This window comes from Vombatus ursinus, unplaced genomic scaffold (assembly GCF_900497805.2).
Source record: "Vombatus ursinus unplaced genomic scaffold, bare-nosed wombat genome assembly UNPS02014848.1, whole genome shotgun sequence".
NCBI classification, from domain to species: Eukaryota; Metazoa; Chordata; class Mammalia; order Diprotodontia; family Vombatidae; genus Vombatus; species Vombatus ursinus.
The window spans coordinates 7,434,674-7,453,072 of NW_020954626.1; the positions used below are offsets into that span (position 1 = coordinate 7,434,674).

Below are 18,399 nucleotides of genomic sequence, written 5' to 3' on the forward strand. Positions count from 1 at the left end.
GGATTTGTGAAGTCAGGCCTTAGATGGTAACCATTTTCAGTCCAGTTTTTTTTTTTCTATTTCTCCTGCTTGCCTGTGTGTTTTTCAGAAGATTCTCATGATCAAACTGCATTTTTGTATTCAGGAGGATCAAAAAGTATTGGCTGACTAAATTGAGAGGAGGGAAAAAAATTCCTTCCTGATTACCAGAACATATGATAAGGGTTTAAAAATAAATCTCAAATAATAACATTTTAATATTTTCATGTAGCCATTCTATTTAAAAACAATTATTTTTATTTCCACTTCCCTATCCTAAATTATCAATAAAACATGAAACATGTGAAACGTGCTTAAAAGTTTCAGTGCCCAGAATTATTTGTTTCATGTTGAAAAAAAAAAAAACAACATTTTAAAATGATACTTAAAAGACTAAACATGAGGTCACAAATATAAATGGCTAACACTAGGTTTATTTCTTTAAAAAAAATTTAGTGCAGCTTTCTTTCCTTAAACTAGTATTAAAATTTTCATTATTTTCTCCTATTTAAGCCCTTCATTTTAGGTGTAAATGCTATTGAAGCAAGAGAAAGCCCTACAGAAATTTCTCACTATACCATAGCCCTATGCTTCAAGACTACACACTTGTTATTATCTGAATACTATCCTTAGTTTAAGAATGGCCTTATCTATAGTTCATCACAGCTGTGATTTCTTATCTAAAAGTGCCAAAAGGGAAAACAAAAACAAAAACAACCTTATGCCTAAAACCAATGGGATTCTGTGCAGATCAACTAATGGAATAAAACAGATTTTAAAAAATAATCATCTGGACCACTGTTGTGAAAGCTGGTTAACTGTCGACTAATAAAAAAAAAATGTGATTAAATGGGGAACATCATAAAATTTAAATCCTAATACTGGTTTATGGATAGACCCATTGTCTTCAGAAACTTATTTAGAACAGAAGCAAGTCTCATCTATTCCCTAGTGAAGAATGAACCACTTAATGCAGCAAACCCTTTCAAAATGTCACAATTAATAAATAGCAAGTGTTTCTGCTGCGGGAGGCACTTCCATTAAGACAAATACAATACATCTGTCATTAGATACAGTGTGCTACATATTATAAAACACAATTTAACCCAGCATTTCAACAGTGGGATGGTCCTTGCTTTCCATCCACTCAAAACCTGATGAAGTCATGGCGCTCATGGATTCACTGCAGATTTGCTGAAATAATGGATCGTTCTTTAATTCCTCCAGTGTAGCGTCATCATCTTGTCCCTGCTGGCGACCTGGATCAAACAGCAGATTTGTGTCTAAAGTGTTCAAATCATTGATGCTGCCTGAGAGTTCAGAAGACAATCTGATATCGCTAGAGAAATCAGATGCAACATTACTGAGATCTGATGCTACCTGACCCACCAGCTGCGGATTGGCCTGCAGGTTGTCCCCACCCAACAGGTCTTTAACAGTGCTACTGAAATCTAACTGCTGCTCTCCAATTTCTGATTGTGCTTGGTTATCTCCAGGAGAAAAATTAATCTGATCCGTGCTGTTATTTTTTGTGAGGTAAGTTGGTGTCTGGAATTCATAAACTGAAGTGCTGGAATTGATCATATTCTGTGGATTGGCACTAGGAAAAGCAGTGGAAGTTTCCAATATCTGAGTGAGATTCATCCTTGCTGTGTAATTGGAGGGCAGGTTGTTTATTCCCAAACCTCTTACTGCATCATCATTGTCAGAATCAAGTTTATTCAACAAAACATTGGTTATTTTTTTACTGTTTGCTTGTTTCTGAAGAGTGGGGAAGGCTGTCTGCATCATAACAGTCAATGGGACTGACTGACTTCTTTGAGCTATATTGTTGGCACTAGTGTCTGTGTGTACATTTGTGAAAACATTATGGACTTCTGGAGTTACTGGGCTTCCAAAGGGAGTCAAATTAGATCGTGGTATATTAGAAACTGGATAGAGGGTGCTTCCACTAAGGTTACGTTGGCGGTGGACTGCAGGACTCACACTCCGGCATCTCAAGCTATTGTTGAGGGAAGAATTATTCCCTTTGTTATCAAGGGGAGCAGGGACTGCAAAGCCTTCTTGCTTGTTCGTATTATTTACAACAGTGCCCTGATGCTGTACGGGTGAGACAGGAGTCAATCGACCAAAATGAGTGTCATGATGCCTGGACTGAGACTGATATGACTGGCCAGGCACAGCAAAAGCATGAGGTTTCCTGAAACGATCTTCCACTAGTTCCTGATAGCTTGGGAGAATACCATGGCTTGAAACTGACGAATTACTGACACCACTATACCCATTATTCATCCATTCAAGTTTAGTTTTATCAGGGTGAGTAGCCATAGGTCTTTGCATTGGTTTCACAGGACTACTTGAGACAATGCTTGCATCATGGTACGCCATGCTGGAGCTTATTGGGGTAAATGCAAAAGGGTTCCTGCATTCAACAGGACTAGGAGGGACACTGCTACTGCAGTTAGAGTGAGGAGTACCAATAGGTGTGTGCCTACTACTTCCCAAAGCACTATCTACTGGGGTAGTCTGGGCTAATCTAGAGCAGGGGCTTTCTCTTGATAAACTCTGAGAACTAGCAATCATTTCAGAAGTTGGAGTTGGTGTTGGAGTTGGTGTTGGGGTGGGGGTTGGAGTTGGTGTAGGTGTGTGAATTGGAGTGCCATTGCTATGGATTGAATGGTAGAAGTGTGTATTGTTGGGGTGAGAAGATAATGGAGTTCCTGCAGCTACTGCTTGACTCTGAAGTGTCATTCCTAAACAGCTACCATAAGAATGTGAATTGTTCATTGACATTTGTTGTTCCATGAGCACTAGCTCTTCCACAATACTGTCCTGTGTAAGTTCGTCATCAAATGGAAAATAGTTTTCATTTGTCTGGGAAACAGTGGGCTCAAATTCCTTTAGGTCAGACTGTAGAGGTAACTGATTTGAAGACTGTGCTTGTATTTGACTCAGAGAAGATTCTTGCATCTGGCTGTGCAGCTGCTGGCTGTAGGTTTCCTGCTGCATTCCTTCTAAGTGCAATGGTTCCCAAACAGACTTCTCTAAGTCATTAATGTCAGAGTGACCAGTAATATTCATAACACTGATTTGCTGTGGTTCACAGCCAGCAGATGAAAATTCAGACTCCTGAGTGATCTGCTGCTGCCAGGCATCGGAATTAAAGCTGCTGTCTGCTTTTGAGTCATTTTCTAAAAGAAACACATTTTCTTCTAATTTAACTTTTATATCTGGAGATGATGATGTCATTGGCTGTTCTAAAGCTGAATCACTGGCATTTACAACATTAGAATTTAAGGACTGATTTGCCACATTTATAGTTACCTTGCTAGGAACCTGAGCATCAGCTGCTGAGCTCTCTGTTTTTACTGCAGGGAGAGCTTTCTGATCTTTCTTAGCACTGCTGCTTCCCTTCTGAGCGTCCATGTTACCTGCAGAGAGCTGTTCCACAAGGGGCTTCTTTACAGGAGGCACCTGGGACTCTTGTAATGTAGAAGACAGTCTCTTCCTTGGACTTTTAGTGAATAATTTTGTGTCTTTATTAGTGGAGTTACCGTTAGAGGGTGAATTGGTGCTGGTGAAGGGTAAGTTCTGAGTGGCAACTGAGAGAGTGAGAGTGCTGTGATTATTGCCTGAAGTGACTGGTGGCGTTTCACTGTAGCGACTTTTACATTTGGTCCTCTGGTCACAGGCCTTAGTTGCTTTTGTTTCAATTACACCTTCATTTGAGGGTTTCAGTCCTGTGCCCTCTGAATTACTTCTCTGCCCCAAAGATCCACGCGGGGTCACTTTAGCAGCTTTAGACACATCGGAGTTCTCTTGGCACTGTATAGAACTTTCATCTAATAATATCTCTGGTTCCATTTTTATTTCTACAGAGGAAGTTCCCACAGCATTAGTCTTGGATCCAGGAGACTGAAGTGAAACAACAGAACCATTTTTGATATGGGGAATAGCCCTAGATTCTTCTATTGTTCCAGTTGCACTGTTCATAGAGGGAGAATGTTTAAGAGGGGCACTACTGTTGCTGGGTGTGAGTGATATTGCTGTCATTTTTACCACATTTAGAGAACTCATATGTGGAGCTGGTACAACAGTTTTGATAGGACTGCTTGTAAAGAGGACAGTAGTTGGGGAGCGGATGGTGAGTGCACTGGTGTTAGCTGGCTTGGGTAAGATCTGAGGGTACCGGTGCCGAGCAGAACGATCACCACCAGGACTGGCTGGAACATTCTGAGGAGTCTTTGGTGCCTGTTTCACAGACTGCATGTGCTGGGTGACCACCTGTACATTGAGGGGAAGGACTTTGCCATCCGAAGAACCCATTGGACTTGGAGAAGTCACCAACTGTCTAGTTCTTGGTACCTATTGGAAGGAGGAAAACAAAATCAGATTAAAGTGTTTAGGACAGAAAGGGTAATTCACAACATGTGGAGCTATAGGATAATGTTACGAGATTTACTGGATTTGGTTCTGTTCCATGTAATTAATGCAACACCGTTCGTGCCAATCAAGAATATTAAGGTAAGTTCTAAAGTTTCATGAAATATATAAATTAAATTTTAATTATGATTCTCAATTATTGCCCCAGAGTTCCACTCATAAGCTACATCATGGTGTGAAGATGAAGTGCTGGTGGGTCCAACTAAGCAGGAAATGCTTCAAAATTATTAGCTTCCATGAAAATGGATTCCATAGATCAAAGAGAAAAAAAGCCTCTTCACCAGAGGACTGGCCATATGATCACAAACTCTTTTGGCCAAAAACAACATGAAACCATTTACTAAGAATGGAGGGATTGTATTTTGCTTTAGTTATATGCCGAAATCACAGATCTTTTGAAATATTGAAGGAAGGAAGTATATCAGGTAAAATGCCATGTGCTTAAGACAGGTTAATAAATCACATGCTGTTTCTATCTACCTGATACTGGGCATTCACAATTCATTCTTTAGGTGATTTGTACATCACAGGTATGATCTTTTCTACTTTTAACCTGATTTCTGGCTTTCGATCATTACAACTTGGAAGTTGACATGATAACAATGTTTTGGCAAATACTGTATTCCCATTTTGTGTAGAGTACTGTCAGACACTTGGTTGGGGGTGAAAGGATAGAGATGCTTTATAAAAGAAGAATCCAATAGAGTTCTAGATACATATAGATTAAAAAAAAGTTTGCTGAATTAGTGATTTTAAGGCAATCACAAAAATTGGGTTTAAGATATACTGAAGTTCCATCAGGTTTTTGGCAGGCGGGCTTGTGAGGGTCAGGAGAGGATGTCTGTGGTATGAAATTACAACTTAGGTGAGTCTGCGTTGCAGCTAAGTCTTTTTGGAACTTATCATAATCCCAGTGTTCACATAGCACTTTAGTTTTCAAAGTGCTTTTAGAAAAATATTTTGAAGTAGGAAATATCATCCCTTTCAGAAATGAGAAAATTGAACCTCAGAAAGCTCAAGTGACTTGCCCAAATCTTACAACTAGAAGTGGTAGAACCAGGACTAGAACTTATACATTGTATGTCACTTTGAGTCTAAGTATGTTTGACAAATTGTTCAGTTCTAATAATAAAAGAAATTATATCCATACTAGAATGGAATGCCTTTCAGAAATTTCTTGGCTAAGGTATATAACTTTGACTGCTACTTCCTACCTGTATAATCTTAAGCAAGAGACCTTCTCTGAACCCATTTCTTCATATATAAAATAAGGGATTTGAACTAGCTGATCCCTTTCCATTCAAATCTCTGTAATCTTATGCTCATCTATATATGAATATATTTCTATTGTTTCTGTACTCCATATAGATACTTGCTGGTCCTGTCTCTACCATCCTATTATGAACATGAAGGGAAGTTTTTTTTATCTTTATTTTTTGTAAGATTACAAAGTATCCTTCTAACAGAGAACATGGAATAATTGAGATCAAAATATCCGTATGTTTAGCACAGAGATAATGACACTGGGAATGGGATAGGCATGTCTAAGTATATGAAGGGCTGTCATATGGAAAAGGGATTATACTTACTTTGCTCTGAGAGTAGAACTGAGAACGAAGGGTGGAAGCTATTAAGAAGGAGACTCAGACTTTACAAAAGGGAAAACTTCTTAACAATCAGAGCCATTGAAAAGTGGAATGGGTCTGCCTTGGAAGATAGTGAGTTTCTTCTAATCAGAAGTTTTCAAGCAGAGGATGGATGGTCTTTTCTTGGGTAGGATGTCTAAGGGATTGTTGGTCAAGTACAATTTGAACTAGATGGCCTTTCGGGTACCTTTCAAACAATGAAATTTTGTGACTGATATTATACTGCGCAATATAAAAGTGTTAAAGAGTTCAAAACGGTTGCTTACTTTAAATGGATACTTATGAAGTTATCCAAATGGATTTCTGAAGAGAATTTGTATAGCTGAAAAGTTAATAATTTTCCAGAACTTACTATGTCTGCTTTCCAGGAAACAGCCAACCTAAGTGTGGAAAAGTTTATTGCCAATGGGCTGGCTACTTAGTAATGAATTATTTGACTATTGCCACACATAAAATAATGAAAAAAACAGTATGAGTTCTCCTTTCTTCAGTATAGGTGGAAAAAAATGGGGGGAAAGGGAAGAAAGTGCTAAAAACCAGTTTTTAGACTATAAACATTAACTTAGTTGCTGGTATTCTAAATGTAAGATCTTTTTCCTTTTCACTTTGTAAGTGAATCTTAGCAATCTTCATTCCCCTACAAGCAAAACCAGAAGACAAAAAGGAGGTTATAGCTAAATGGAAAGCTCCTTGAAGAGGCAAATAAATGAGTTGACAAAAACAGTTTTCAAATGAGTTCAAAGGTAATAAATTTCATTTCATAGGACATCTGGTCAATTCTTATTTTTCATGATGAATAACTTCAAGAAGACCACTGTGAAACTGACTGCAGCTTATGCACTGACATTTGCTGCATAAGATGAGCAGGTAGAGAATTCTATAAAGTACTCAATAAGATCCTCCAAGTTAAATCAATATATATTTTGCTACTCAGTGACCCTACTGCAAAAGTGGATGAAAAGCAAGACTTAAAATGTGCTCAAAAATACAGTTCAAGAATAATGAAATAGTAATGAAAGAGGCCAAAGACTTGTAGCCTACCTAGGTATTGCATGCCTGGCATAAATATTTTCATTGAGAAATGAATTGAAAAGGGGAAGATATGGTGAGCACCACAAAATATCTCTGAATCAGAAATGTGTTATATTTTAATGGATAGTTAATGTTTCATTATTCAAGAGAGTTATTCCACAATTATATGTGTACACATGAAATATGTAAAAAATCTACAAAGATTTTTACAAAGAACTTTAAAAAAAAATCATCAAAGACAATAGAACCATTACATCTGGACTGTAACATCACAGTCCCTGACAGGTTTCTAAAGGAAGTTGAAATAACATTTAAGAAAATAAAGATGAAAAAGCATGTGGACAAGACCAGGCATATTGGAAGGAAACTAGTGCTAAAAGGCATTGAGAAATCAATTCTCCAGGGATCTGAAGGAGGGGAAGAGACCAAAGGTATGGAAAAAAAAATCTTGAACTTAGTTGAACCACCCCCCCCCAAAAAAGGCAACAAAGAAAATAACAGTTATTACTAGAGCACCCGCCTACTTTTCCTATCCATACAAAAACTCCTAAGAATAATCTACACACACATCGAGGGTATGCTTCACGAGGGCACTGGAAGAGAACAGACAGGCACTGACAAGCAATATTGCACATGAGATAATAAATATTTTACCGTCATAAAACTGACTGAAAACCATTGGAAATATAAGATCCTACTGAACTTACTGTTTGTTGATGATAAAAGAACATTTGATTAATAAAAGCAAAACACTGCCAAAGCATCTTCTGTCCATATCAAAACTGTACAACATTATGGTAAAGATAGAACAAAGGTAACCTTCTTTCACCTTGTGATCATTCACATCAAGAAAAATAAGAGAGGGAAAACATACACTTGGTCAAGGTGCCCTCCATTGTTATGAAGAAGATTCTGCACATAATCCAAGGTGAAGAAGGATTCTTTAGAGATGGGGAGGTCCACCAAATGGTACTGTCCACATACAACATTGTGCTGATGTCATCAAACCATGGAATGCTGCAAAGCCTCCTACATAATACCCATAATCACTTGAGAGAGGTTGCCCCAATTATACACACAGAATGTGTATAGAATATCTATTGTCTAGATTATAATTTGCAGTTAGATGGTCAACCTAAAGTCTTGTCTATCAATGTATATAATTCTGACAGATATTGCCAATGGACAATGAGTCAGGTCCAGAATTGAATGCATACATTTGACTTAATGTATACATTCAAATAGACTGATATATTTCCTATGCATCAGAAGATGATATTATATCTCACTCTCAAAAGGACAAGAACTTTAATTGATGAATGGTAACTGGTTAATCACTATAATAATAATAATAATAGTAATAATAATAATAGCTTACATTTCTATAGCATTTTAAGGTAAACAAAGCACTTTACACAATTATACTATTTAATCTTCACGACAAGCCTGTGAGATAGGTACTGCCTAAATATCCACATTTTATAGATGAAGAATCTGAGACTCAGATGAAGTGATTTGACTGCAGTCCCACAGCTTAATAAGAATCAATAGCAGAATTTGGACCCAGGTTTTACTAACTTTATCTCTAGTACTCCACCTATAACACCATACTATTTTACTATGTTGAGAGCTACATTTTCTCACCTGCCTCTCTTCTAAACTAACAACATACTTTTTTTTCCTAACAAATAAGCATAAGGAAAAAAAAACTGCACACATTTGCTATAACATCATGCGTTTTTAAAGACTGGCTCTAACTATGATGTTTGTGGCTTTGAATGGAACTTTTTTTTCCAATGCAAAAACTGTGGCCTTCATGATTATCAAATCTTTCACCGTGGTCACACTCTAACCAAAAATAACCAATCCAGATTGTTCAAATAAAATTATAAACTACTAAATGCAACAACTATTTAGTAGGATATCTCACTGGAAATTTTAACATTTATTCTTTTAGAAATCATCTTATATTTTTACAAAAGAGAATACAAAAGCAGTTGATTTTGTACTGTATAACGTGGCAATAAGAAGCAGCCTGGTAGAGTGGACAGAGAATGGATCACAGAGTCAGGAAGACCTGGGTTCAAATCTAACGTCTTGTATCTATTGGCAACATGACAGTGGGCAAGTCACTTAGCCTCTCAATGCTTCAGTACTTTGTAAGACTTAACACTGTAGAGAGAGTGATGAACTGCAATGGGAGAAAAAGTTCTTCATAGGGAGGATACTATACTGATGAAATCATAAATGTAGTTAAGGGGGGTGGGGAGGAAAGGCCCAAAGATTAGCTATATTATATGGTATTATAATGCATTATCAATTGACAAAATAATTAAAATATTGAATAAGTAAAATGAGAAAACTACTGAAGATAATATTACTGATAGAGTATGCTAACTTGCCAGTTATAGGAAGTATGATTCTATGTTGTTTATTTAAATTTTGTATTTTCTGGAAACATTTTACTGAAAGGGTTAAAAAGTGGCTTGATAACGTTACCGGAATAGGACTGGGAACAGCTGCCACCACAATACCAATAGGCTGTGGAGAAAGGATTGGAGGATTTCCATTAGAAATACTAGTTACTCCATTGGTTGTAACTCCTTCTAGTTTCTTTCCCGGAGACTCTCCTGGCAAAGGAGATTGTAGTTTCTGTTCCTGTTGTTTCTTTTGAATTTTCCGCTGCAACTGCTGCTTTGCATCAACAGGAGATGGCAGAGTCTTTACTTGAGGCTGAAAGGAATTGCTTTCAGCAGTGGGTATAAAAGCAGAGGGCTGGGTGATTCCTTTAATTCCTGAAAATAAAAAAATAAAAAAGTAGAAACTAAATGAAACCTCCTTTACTCTGATAACTGCTGCAGCCTGAGAAATCTGTAATCTGCAACTCAACAAAAGGTAAATAAAGCAACTCAACAAATAAAGTCCCTAATGTGTGCAGAGCAGTGTTACAACCAAAGCATCATATCTAGAATTATTCCCTTCAGCAATTCTTATACTTCCAATTTAAAGGACATATAGGATTTGTGTCAAAGTTCAATATCAAAACAACAAAATATCTTTCACTCAAGTCAAACTTTCTCTGAAAGAAATGACATCTTTTCAAGGAAGAACAGTCACATTCAGAACTGTTAGAAGCAGAGGGACAAACTCTACTGCCCGTGTTCTACAAGCCCATCAGCAGGCAGCAGTCAAGCGGCCTTCGATAGCCACAGTGGTGGCTCATCTTTCTGTGGGGCTTCAGATTCTACCAAGTGTTTTCTTCGAAGCAAGTGGGGACAAGAAGTGATGAAGAATGTTTTACAAGAAAGAAAATTCAATCCATTTCTCCAATAAACACATTCTAACATAAGGAAAACGAAGTATGCAAATTGTACTCAATAAAATGCTTGCTAACAATCTTCTCTTTAAAAATAAAGCAATTTTATGCTTAGCACTATTGCAAACATATAACCTATATCAGATTGCTTGTCGTCTTGGGGAAGATGGGTGGGAGAGAGGGAAGGAGAAAAATTTGGAACTTAAAACTTATAAAAATGCAATTTTATGAAATTTTATAAATTTATAAAAAATATAATTGGAAAAAATCAAATACTATTAAGGAAAAAAATAAAGCAATTTTATGAAAATGTGCCTTTGAGTCTATGGTACATATCCTGTCACATGTCCCTTAAAAATATTTCTAGGCCTGTTACTACTACTGTTGCAGAGCACAGAGGGCTGTATATGAATGGTGAATAGATCGAAACAAGAAGCAAAGCAGAGAATCTCCACATGATAGATCAGGGATCATCAGGTGTGAAAGCAGGTTTAAAAAGTGTCAGTGAATGAACAAAGGTCTTTTTCATTCAGCAATAATAAGAAAAATGCTGGAAGGAGGACAGAATGAAAAGACAGGGAAGAGAAATAGTTCATTATAAACTACATTAGTTAACATATTTTTAAAGATACTGTCTTAAAATGTTGATTTGAAATTTGGAATATGGCTACAGTATCAGCATAAAGCTGAAATCACTTCATTTCAAGAAAAACTAAAGGTGAGAGGTAATAAAGTTGTAGGGGTTAATAAATCATTTGAATTCTTATTCCTATCTGAATGAGACTAGCATTTTTTGGCAGGAAATTTGACTTAATCTTTTAAAAAATTGTTTATTTGGGAGAATGGGAATAGGAAAGAAATACACACACACACACACACACAGACACACACCTTGGATACATTTGTACATATTTCAACACATAAAGGAAATTCCTTGATTAAAATGGCATGTGTAAAAGATACTATGACATGTAGAGCTAAGAAAGACCACGAGAAATGTGTTTTAGAACTATTAAGCATGGCCATAAAGTTTCAATGAATTTCTCCTAGAGAGGTTATACATTTATTCTAACAACAATCAAAAATGTTTGTAACATCTACTTTGTGGCTTGAGAACCACATGAAAATCAGTTTCATCCCATTATACTCACTCCTCATTTTGAACCAAAACAATATTACTACCCTATTCAACAGAAATGAGGCTGACCTTTAGTTACAGGTTCCTAATTTAGATATGTCCAAATTATTTAAGTTCCTTACATAAAGGGGGTTTCAGGAATATCCCTTTTACAAACTGCTCCTCATACTACTCATATTCCCATGCCCCAATTTTAAATATTACCCACCATCCCCCGTCCAAAGACAATTAGTGTACCATAAAGGAGAAAAAAAGAGAAAGCCCCCTTTCTGCTACAACTCCTGCCCAGACCTTTTATCTCCATTCCTTGCTGCCCCTGTACTAGATCTTTATTCCTCCCCCTACTCTATTTAACTCCTTGTTCCTTTAAAATCTGAAACCTTTGACCTTATTCTCTTTAATCCCTACTTACTTGGCACTCCTGCCCTAGGCCACAGGAAATACCACTAGAGGCTTGCAACTGGGGAAAGCCCTACTCACAGTGACTGGCAGGTTGAACAGGGATAAGAAGAAAAAAACAGAAATGTATTTCTGGTTTCACAAGCTATATTTCTGAATGGATTTCCTCATAATACATTGTTACAAACAGTGGTTAGATTTTATATTATCACTACTGGTGCCATATTTTACGTTAAAAAAATTATTAAACAGGCTTTTGTGGGAAGGTATGAGAACTTAATCTCCATGTACAATACTGGTCCCATGGGGAAAATTGTGCTCTGAGATCTAAATGACCAACTTATAGAAGGTAAGAACTAAAAGAAGTTTTATGGGTCGGCTTGTCCAATTAGAGATGAGGAAGCTGTGGCCCAGAGTTTAAGCCACTTGCACAGGTCAAACAGAAGGCAGTGGAAAATTTCCTCAAATCAAATCTACACTCAAAAGACAAAAAGAGTGCTGCCACCTCTGAGAATATTCATAGGCTCTGGAGACAATAGGTGTCAATTGTAATTTTCATCTTTTGTTTTATGTTTGACTGAGCCCATGATTTCATCAATGGAGGGACTGATGGTTTGGAAGGTCCTCTAACAATGCAGAGCAACATCTTCTCTGCTGCTCAGAGCACCTCAAGTACCCAAAGAGGTGATGAAGTGAAAGCAAATACCCTGAGTCACATGGCCAGGAGATGTCAGAGTGAGACCCAAAACCATGTCTTCCTGACTCTGAAGCTAGCTAGCTCACTATCTTCTCAATCACACTGTCTTTTAATTAAATTTTGTTGGGGAAAAAAAAAAACCCTATAATTACTGTGTCATCACATTTCATGTGTGTATATATGTATATATAATGTGCATATGTATATGTACATGCATCTGTGTATCTATCCATCTCTCACATATACAGTTACTAGCCCTCACAAAGATAATTCTAAAAATCAAGTAGACAAAATTGTTTTCAGTAACTATAACGTAAGAGCCTCCGAAGCTGAGCCCTTTAAAGAATGTATTTTGCATGTGTTTGCACATGCATGTGTATTAGTTCTAATTCAGATTCATGTTATACAGTTGAAATGCAGAGAAAGGACTCAAATTATAAACAAAGAAGACCTTGCAAAAATATGGGTCCTAAAATAATCTTAAAATAAGAGCAATAAGAACAGAACAGAGACATTTAAAATTTTTGGTAGATGTATTTTGACAGAGAAAGTGATTCAGAATTCATTAGAGACTAGATAAGCCACCAGAAATATATGAGGTATTTCTTAAGTCTACATTTCCATTTGAGATATAATTTCATAATAATATTCTATAGAATTAGGATGGACTTAGCTTGTATGTTAATAAACTTTTCATGTAAAGTGTATTTTTTTTATTTCCAACAATAAACTGGTTAAAAAATGGAAGCTACCTTCCATTAGTATGCAAAGTATAAACTATAAAGTAATGGGTTAAAATAAACACACCAGAATTTAGATATGTAAATGGGTGCAGTCCATTTCAAAATAATGACACTGGGAGGCTATACAATCATTGCAATGATGCTGTCATTGTTCATAACATATCTGAAATTGCCTTTATGCTCACCACACATTTTTCTGATTATCTTCAAAAGTGGTGATTTTCATCTGCTAAGGGTGCATTTTTTTAAACTGGCTAAAAGTCAGAAACAAGTCTAATAAAGTGAATGCTCAAACTGGCTAACATAGTTCTTAGATTAAAATAAGGTGTGATTATAAAGTAATTACACTAATTTTATCATATGGCTTGCAAAACAGCTCTGAAGGCAACTCCAAAAACTCCAAAAATACTTTGTATTTTTAGAGTAGTGTATAGCCTCCTCAACAGACTTAAAGAGGAAATTTTTGAATGCAAAAATTCTGGTATTAGTAAGTTTAAAAATCAGTCTCATCGTGCCTGTCACATCATATGTGTTTGTATCCTATTGAAAATAAAAGGTTCCTCTCTCAAGGAAAGTGAAAGTCATTGTAATTAACAACAATACTTTCTTAGGGAGAAATTTATTTGAAAAAAATTCTTTAAATTTTTAAATAGCAATGATAATAGGAATTAATAAAAGTTCTATCAGGTTAACCTTAAATTTTTTCATAAAGCAGCACAGCAGCACACATACACAGAGATAGCTTTGCATACTAAGAGCTACATTTTATCCCACTATCCATTTTTGAGGCTTACCAAACTTCTTGAATACATTGGTTAATCATGACAAAAGAGCTCTCATCAAATTATCTTAACACTAAGGAGATGAGCCAGCCCCTTCTGGCTAAAACCTTCTTTATATCAATTCTAAATATAACAGCTATTATAAATATAACAGCTAGTCAAGACCCCTGGGTTAGTTTTAGCTTTCTAACAGTAGTTAATTTAGTACCTGCTGGTGCTGCTGCCATTACAGTTAGAGCTGCCATCGATTTGGTGCCTATGTAGTGACTTTTTACAAGGAAGCGAGCTAATTCCAAGACTGAATCAAATGGCTGGCTTAATACTTTCTGGGCCCACTCACACACAAGGCGGCAGGCAGCAGAGATAACTTCCTCATCAACAGTTTGGAGTTGCCCGGAAGGTTCGGCTCCTTCCAACTAATCAAAGGAAAAAGGAAAAGTTAACTTTCAGAAAGCTCAAAGAAAAATTCTATTCAAGTACATTTAGAGAACATGCATCCTCAATATATAAGCAATAAATCAAAACCTAAGATTACTGTATAAAAAGAATGAAATTAGCTGATTACTATAGCCATGAAAATGGTAAGAACATGGTCACAAGCATCAGAAATAATATGACTGAGGTTATAAATTATGAAAAGGGGTTTGTGAAAACATTTACATACTCTGCTAATATTTTCTAAAACCACTAAAACTATCATGTTCTATTTTACTGTTAATTACAAATAATTTGTTATAGGCTATGGTGCATTTTGTCTCTGTGGAGTGTTTATTTTAGTTTCTTAAAGGCAATTTTTGGTGCTATTTTTGCTTAAATCTGACCACACTACATGAGTCAATGCTGATGTTAAATTGTCCATTTCTAGTAAAAAGTCAAAAAGTAAACAAAACAGATGTCTTACCCCATCTCCACTTTTATGAAAGTCAAGGTTGGGCAGTGTTGGCATATGAACAAAAGCTTTTTTCCTTAGTCCACTGTAGCAATATGTAATAAAGAGTTAAGTGCTAAAATACTCTTCAACAAAAATGGATTACTTTCAATATTTTCCAGGTAATCATGTAGAAATCAAAACATTATTCAGTACAAAGTAATGTCTACTTTACTAAAACCATTAATAAAATCAAATTTTCAGTATAATGTGAATCCTCTTAAACTGAAATGGACATGGTAAAATTTTACTCATCTGAAATGAAGCTAAACAACTGTCACTAGCTATAAATTTATGGATAAACTGCCCTGTGAAGTTGTGCTAATTCAGAGAAACTGGTCAGCAAGGGAGGAATAGCCAAATGGAAACCTGGCACAAAGAAGGGAAAACTCTTGCTGGGGCAGTTAGCCAAAACATCCCTTTAGAGTGTCACAAGGCCTCTAACCTTCTCTCTCCCCTGATGCTTCTTCCACCAGAACACATAAAATTCTCATCTTTATGACGATAAAGACACATCTGAGCACACTTGATTATGTTCAGGAGCCCAGGAGGTGAAATCCTTAATAGGTCCAGAAAACAATAAATGGTTAATAAAAAACTGGACTGATTTTTAAAAATAGCACATGAGCAATCTCATTTTTCCTTTCTTCCCATTTGTCCCATATTAGCTAATTTTCTTGTTATTATGTCATCAAAGACTTAGCTATGTATTTTCCAAATGGTACAACACCTCCTTCAGAAACCTTATCATACATTTTTAATGTTTCCCCAAGTTTTACTTATATTTGTTTTTCCTTCTTTACACATTTTATTCCGCATTACAAGGTAAGGTTTTCTTCTGACTTGACTTTTACTTTTTATCAGTGTATGTTTTAACTGCCAGGCTGAACATTTTTTGATGCCAGTCTTTCAGTTAGTAGCACATTTTGCTACAGCATTTATGTTTTTGTAGCAAGATGCTTTAAGTTTCTAAAGCTATGAAGGAACAAGAGGATAAGAGTATAAAGATCAGCATTTCTCTTTCATTTTGTTAATATGCTAGATTACTTATTGAACTATGAAGTATCTCAAATATATTTACTTCTAAGAACATGAGATCAGACCACTAAGTAATATAAATACAGTGTTAAGAAGTCAGGCAAAGCTATCTCACTATCCTGATACACAGATGAACTAATCTTTTTTTTAAAGCTGTTCCTCTTGAAGTCTGATGATAGCTAGAAAAACAAAATTTACTTTTTTTTAGTTGTTCACATTTGTTGATTTAATTTTGTTTCTAAATTTAGTTAGTGATTGAACTACAACAACAGATGTTCTGTAAGCAAGTGTTGAAGAGATTACTGAAAACTGTTCTAGTAAAGGATATTTTGATTTGCCTCTTGTGCCCAGGCGGCGTGCCTTCATATTTGGAAAGACGTTTTTCATGATCTTTCCAAAGTCAGCAGCACTTAATGGATGGTAACCAAGATTGTCGCAATAGCTTCTGCAAAAGAGGGAGGGGTGGTTTAAATAACACCATAACTTAGTACTATATAGCATGGAGTTGCCTTGAATACCATTCTTATCTTTTTTTTTTCTTTAAAGAGCTAAACTGATTAGTAAAAGTAAATTATCTCCACTTTTAAATGACTTTGATTTTATTTATTATTACTACCTACAACACTAAGTCATCTTTGGGTAGGCAGCTGATTATCTCCACAGGGTTAAAATATGGCTTTCAAACATTACTCATGAAACCTAAAGAATTTGGTGAAAAGTAGTGTTGTTGCAGAGCTTTCCATTTTCACTCCAAATGTCTCTTCTCCAATACATATGCAGAAAATATGACTGTATGATTTAACACTGTTCATTCAGCGTGCTGACCAAAGCAAATTGCATCAAATCACTACAAATTCAGTTGCCAATGTCATTAATCACCTTTATGGTTTAAATAACCCAGAAAGAAAATACGAACTAGTTAAAAAGAAAAAGGGAATAGCACATAAGAACTATGCCAAAGAAATTTAGAAGCAAATGTAAATAAAATTACACTAGACTCAAAGAAACAAATACAAGATAAAAGTTATCTGAACTGAGGAAAACAAAAGGAGGCTTCAAGGAAATCAAGGCAAAAAAAAAGACCAGGCAATTATCCCAATAAGAAGTTTAAAATACTTGCTCTCTTCTTTTCATTCTCTGGATTTGGTAAGACTCTGTGGTAATATATCAACTATAATTTTCTTCAGGTAATACATTTCTAGTTTCTTAATATAGTTATATGGGAAGCAAAAGGAGGAAAGTTAGATGTGAGCAAGGTAGATTCAAATTTTCTCAGTAAGGAAGAACTCATGAAACCTAGTGATTTTAGAAAACTACAGCTTGACATGGTGGCAGATGCCTATAATCCCACCTACTAGAGAGTCTAATAGATCTTTTGAGCTTACAAATTAGGAGAGGCAATGGGATAAATTGATCAGATGTCCATACTAAGTCACATGATGAGTCACCAGGAGTAAGGAGGTCACTAGATTGCCCGACAGGAGAATTGGTGCAGGACAAAAACATAGCAGGTGAAAGCTTCCATGCTGATCAAAGAGAGACAATGCCGAGGAATTGCCCTTGCACTTCCAATCTAGATGAAATATGGAGAGCCAGTCTCAAAAAATAAAAAAACAAAACTCTATGAAGGGCAGAATTCTGTTATTTTTTACTTTGGCTCCCACTAGAAAAATAAGTTATAGACTACCAAATGCCATTATTATTTTGATAAAGACAATGGTTTTATATTTTGAAGGAAAGTATTTTCTAGGAAGAAGATATTAACATGCCATTTTTTAAGTATGTAAAGACACCAAGTAATTAAGCTAGGTGGCACAGAGTGCCAGGCCTGGAGTCAGGAAGACTCATCTTCATGAGTTCAAATTGGGCCTCAGACACTATCTGTGTCATCCTGGGTGTCTCTTAATCCTGTTTGCCTCAGTTTCCTCATCTGTAAAATAGCTGAAGAAGGAAATGACAAACCACTCCAGTATCTCAGCCAAGAAAACCCCAAATGAGGTCACAAAGCGTCAGACACGACTGAAAATAACTGAACAACAAGGTCAAAGAGTAGACAATGCCAAGAAGAAAACAACAATTATGACTCAACATCCTACATTAATAAGCAAAGCATACAGCATTTTATATATATCCAGTATAAACAAACTAGGTAAAAAGAGATAACAAAAGGATCTTTATTTTGAAAAAATCACAAAGATTTTCATTGCCTGTGCATTTTA

General features: G+C 36.0%; 1 protein-coding gene across 2 annotated transcripts in view; it reads right to left on the reverse strand.

Moving 5' to 3' along the window:
• Positions 1-408: 408 nt before the first annotated feature.
• The window catches only part of RFX7 (regulatory factor X7), a 159,019-nt gene continuing 141,028 nt past the window's right edge, over positions 409-18,399 (reverse strand). The window contains exons 5-9 of one of the 2 annotated variants that reach the window (XM_027840844.1): positions 16,509-16,625; positions 15,116-15,200; positions 14,423-14,630; positions 9,639-9,934; positions 409-4,383 (exon numbers count right to left, since the gene is read on the reverse strand). In XM_027840844.1, the coding sequence (XP_027696645.1) occupies positions 1,120-4,383; positions 9,639-9,934; positions 14,423-14,630; positions 15,116-15,200; positions 16,509-16,625 (3,970 nt within the window). In that variant the 3' untranslated portion in view covers positions 409-1,119. The remainder of the gene's footprint in view (positions 4,384-9,638; positions 9,935-14,422; positions 14,631-15,115; positions 15,201-16,508; positions 16,626-18,399) is intronic. The other variant, XM_027840845.1, reaches the window with a different exon arrangement.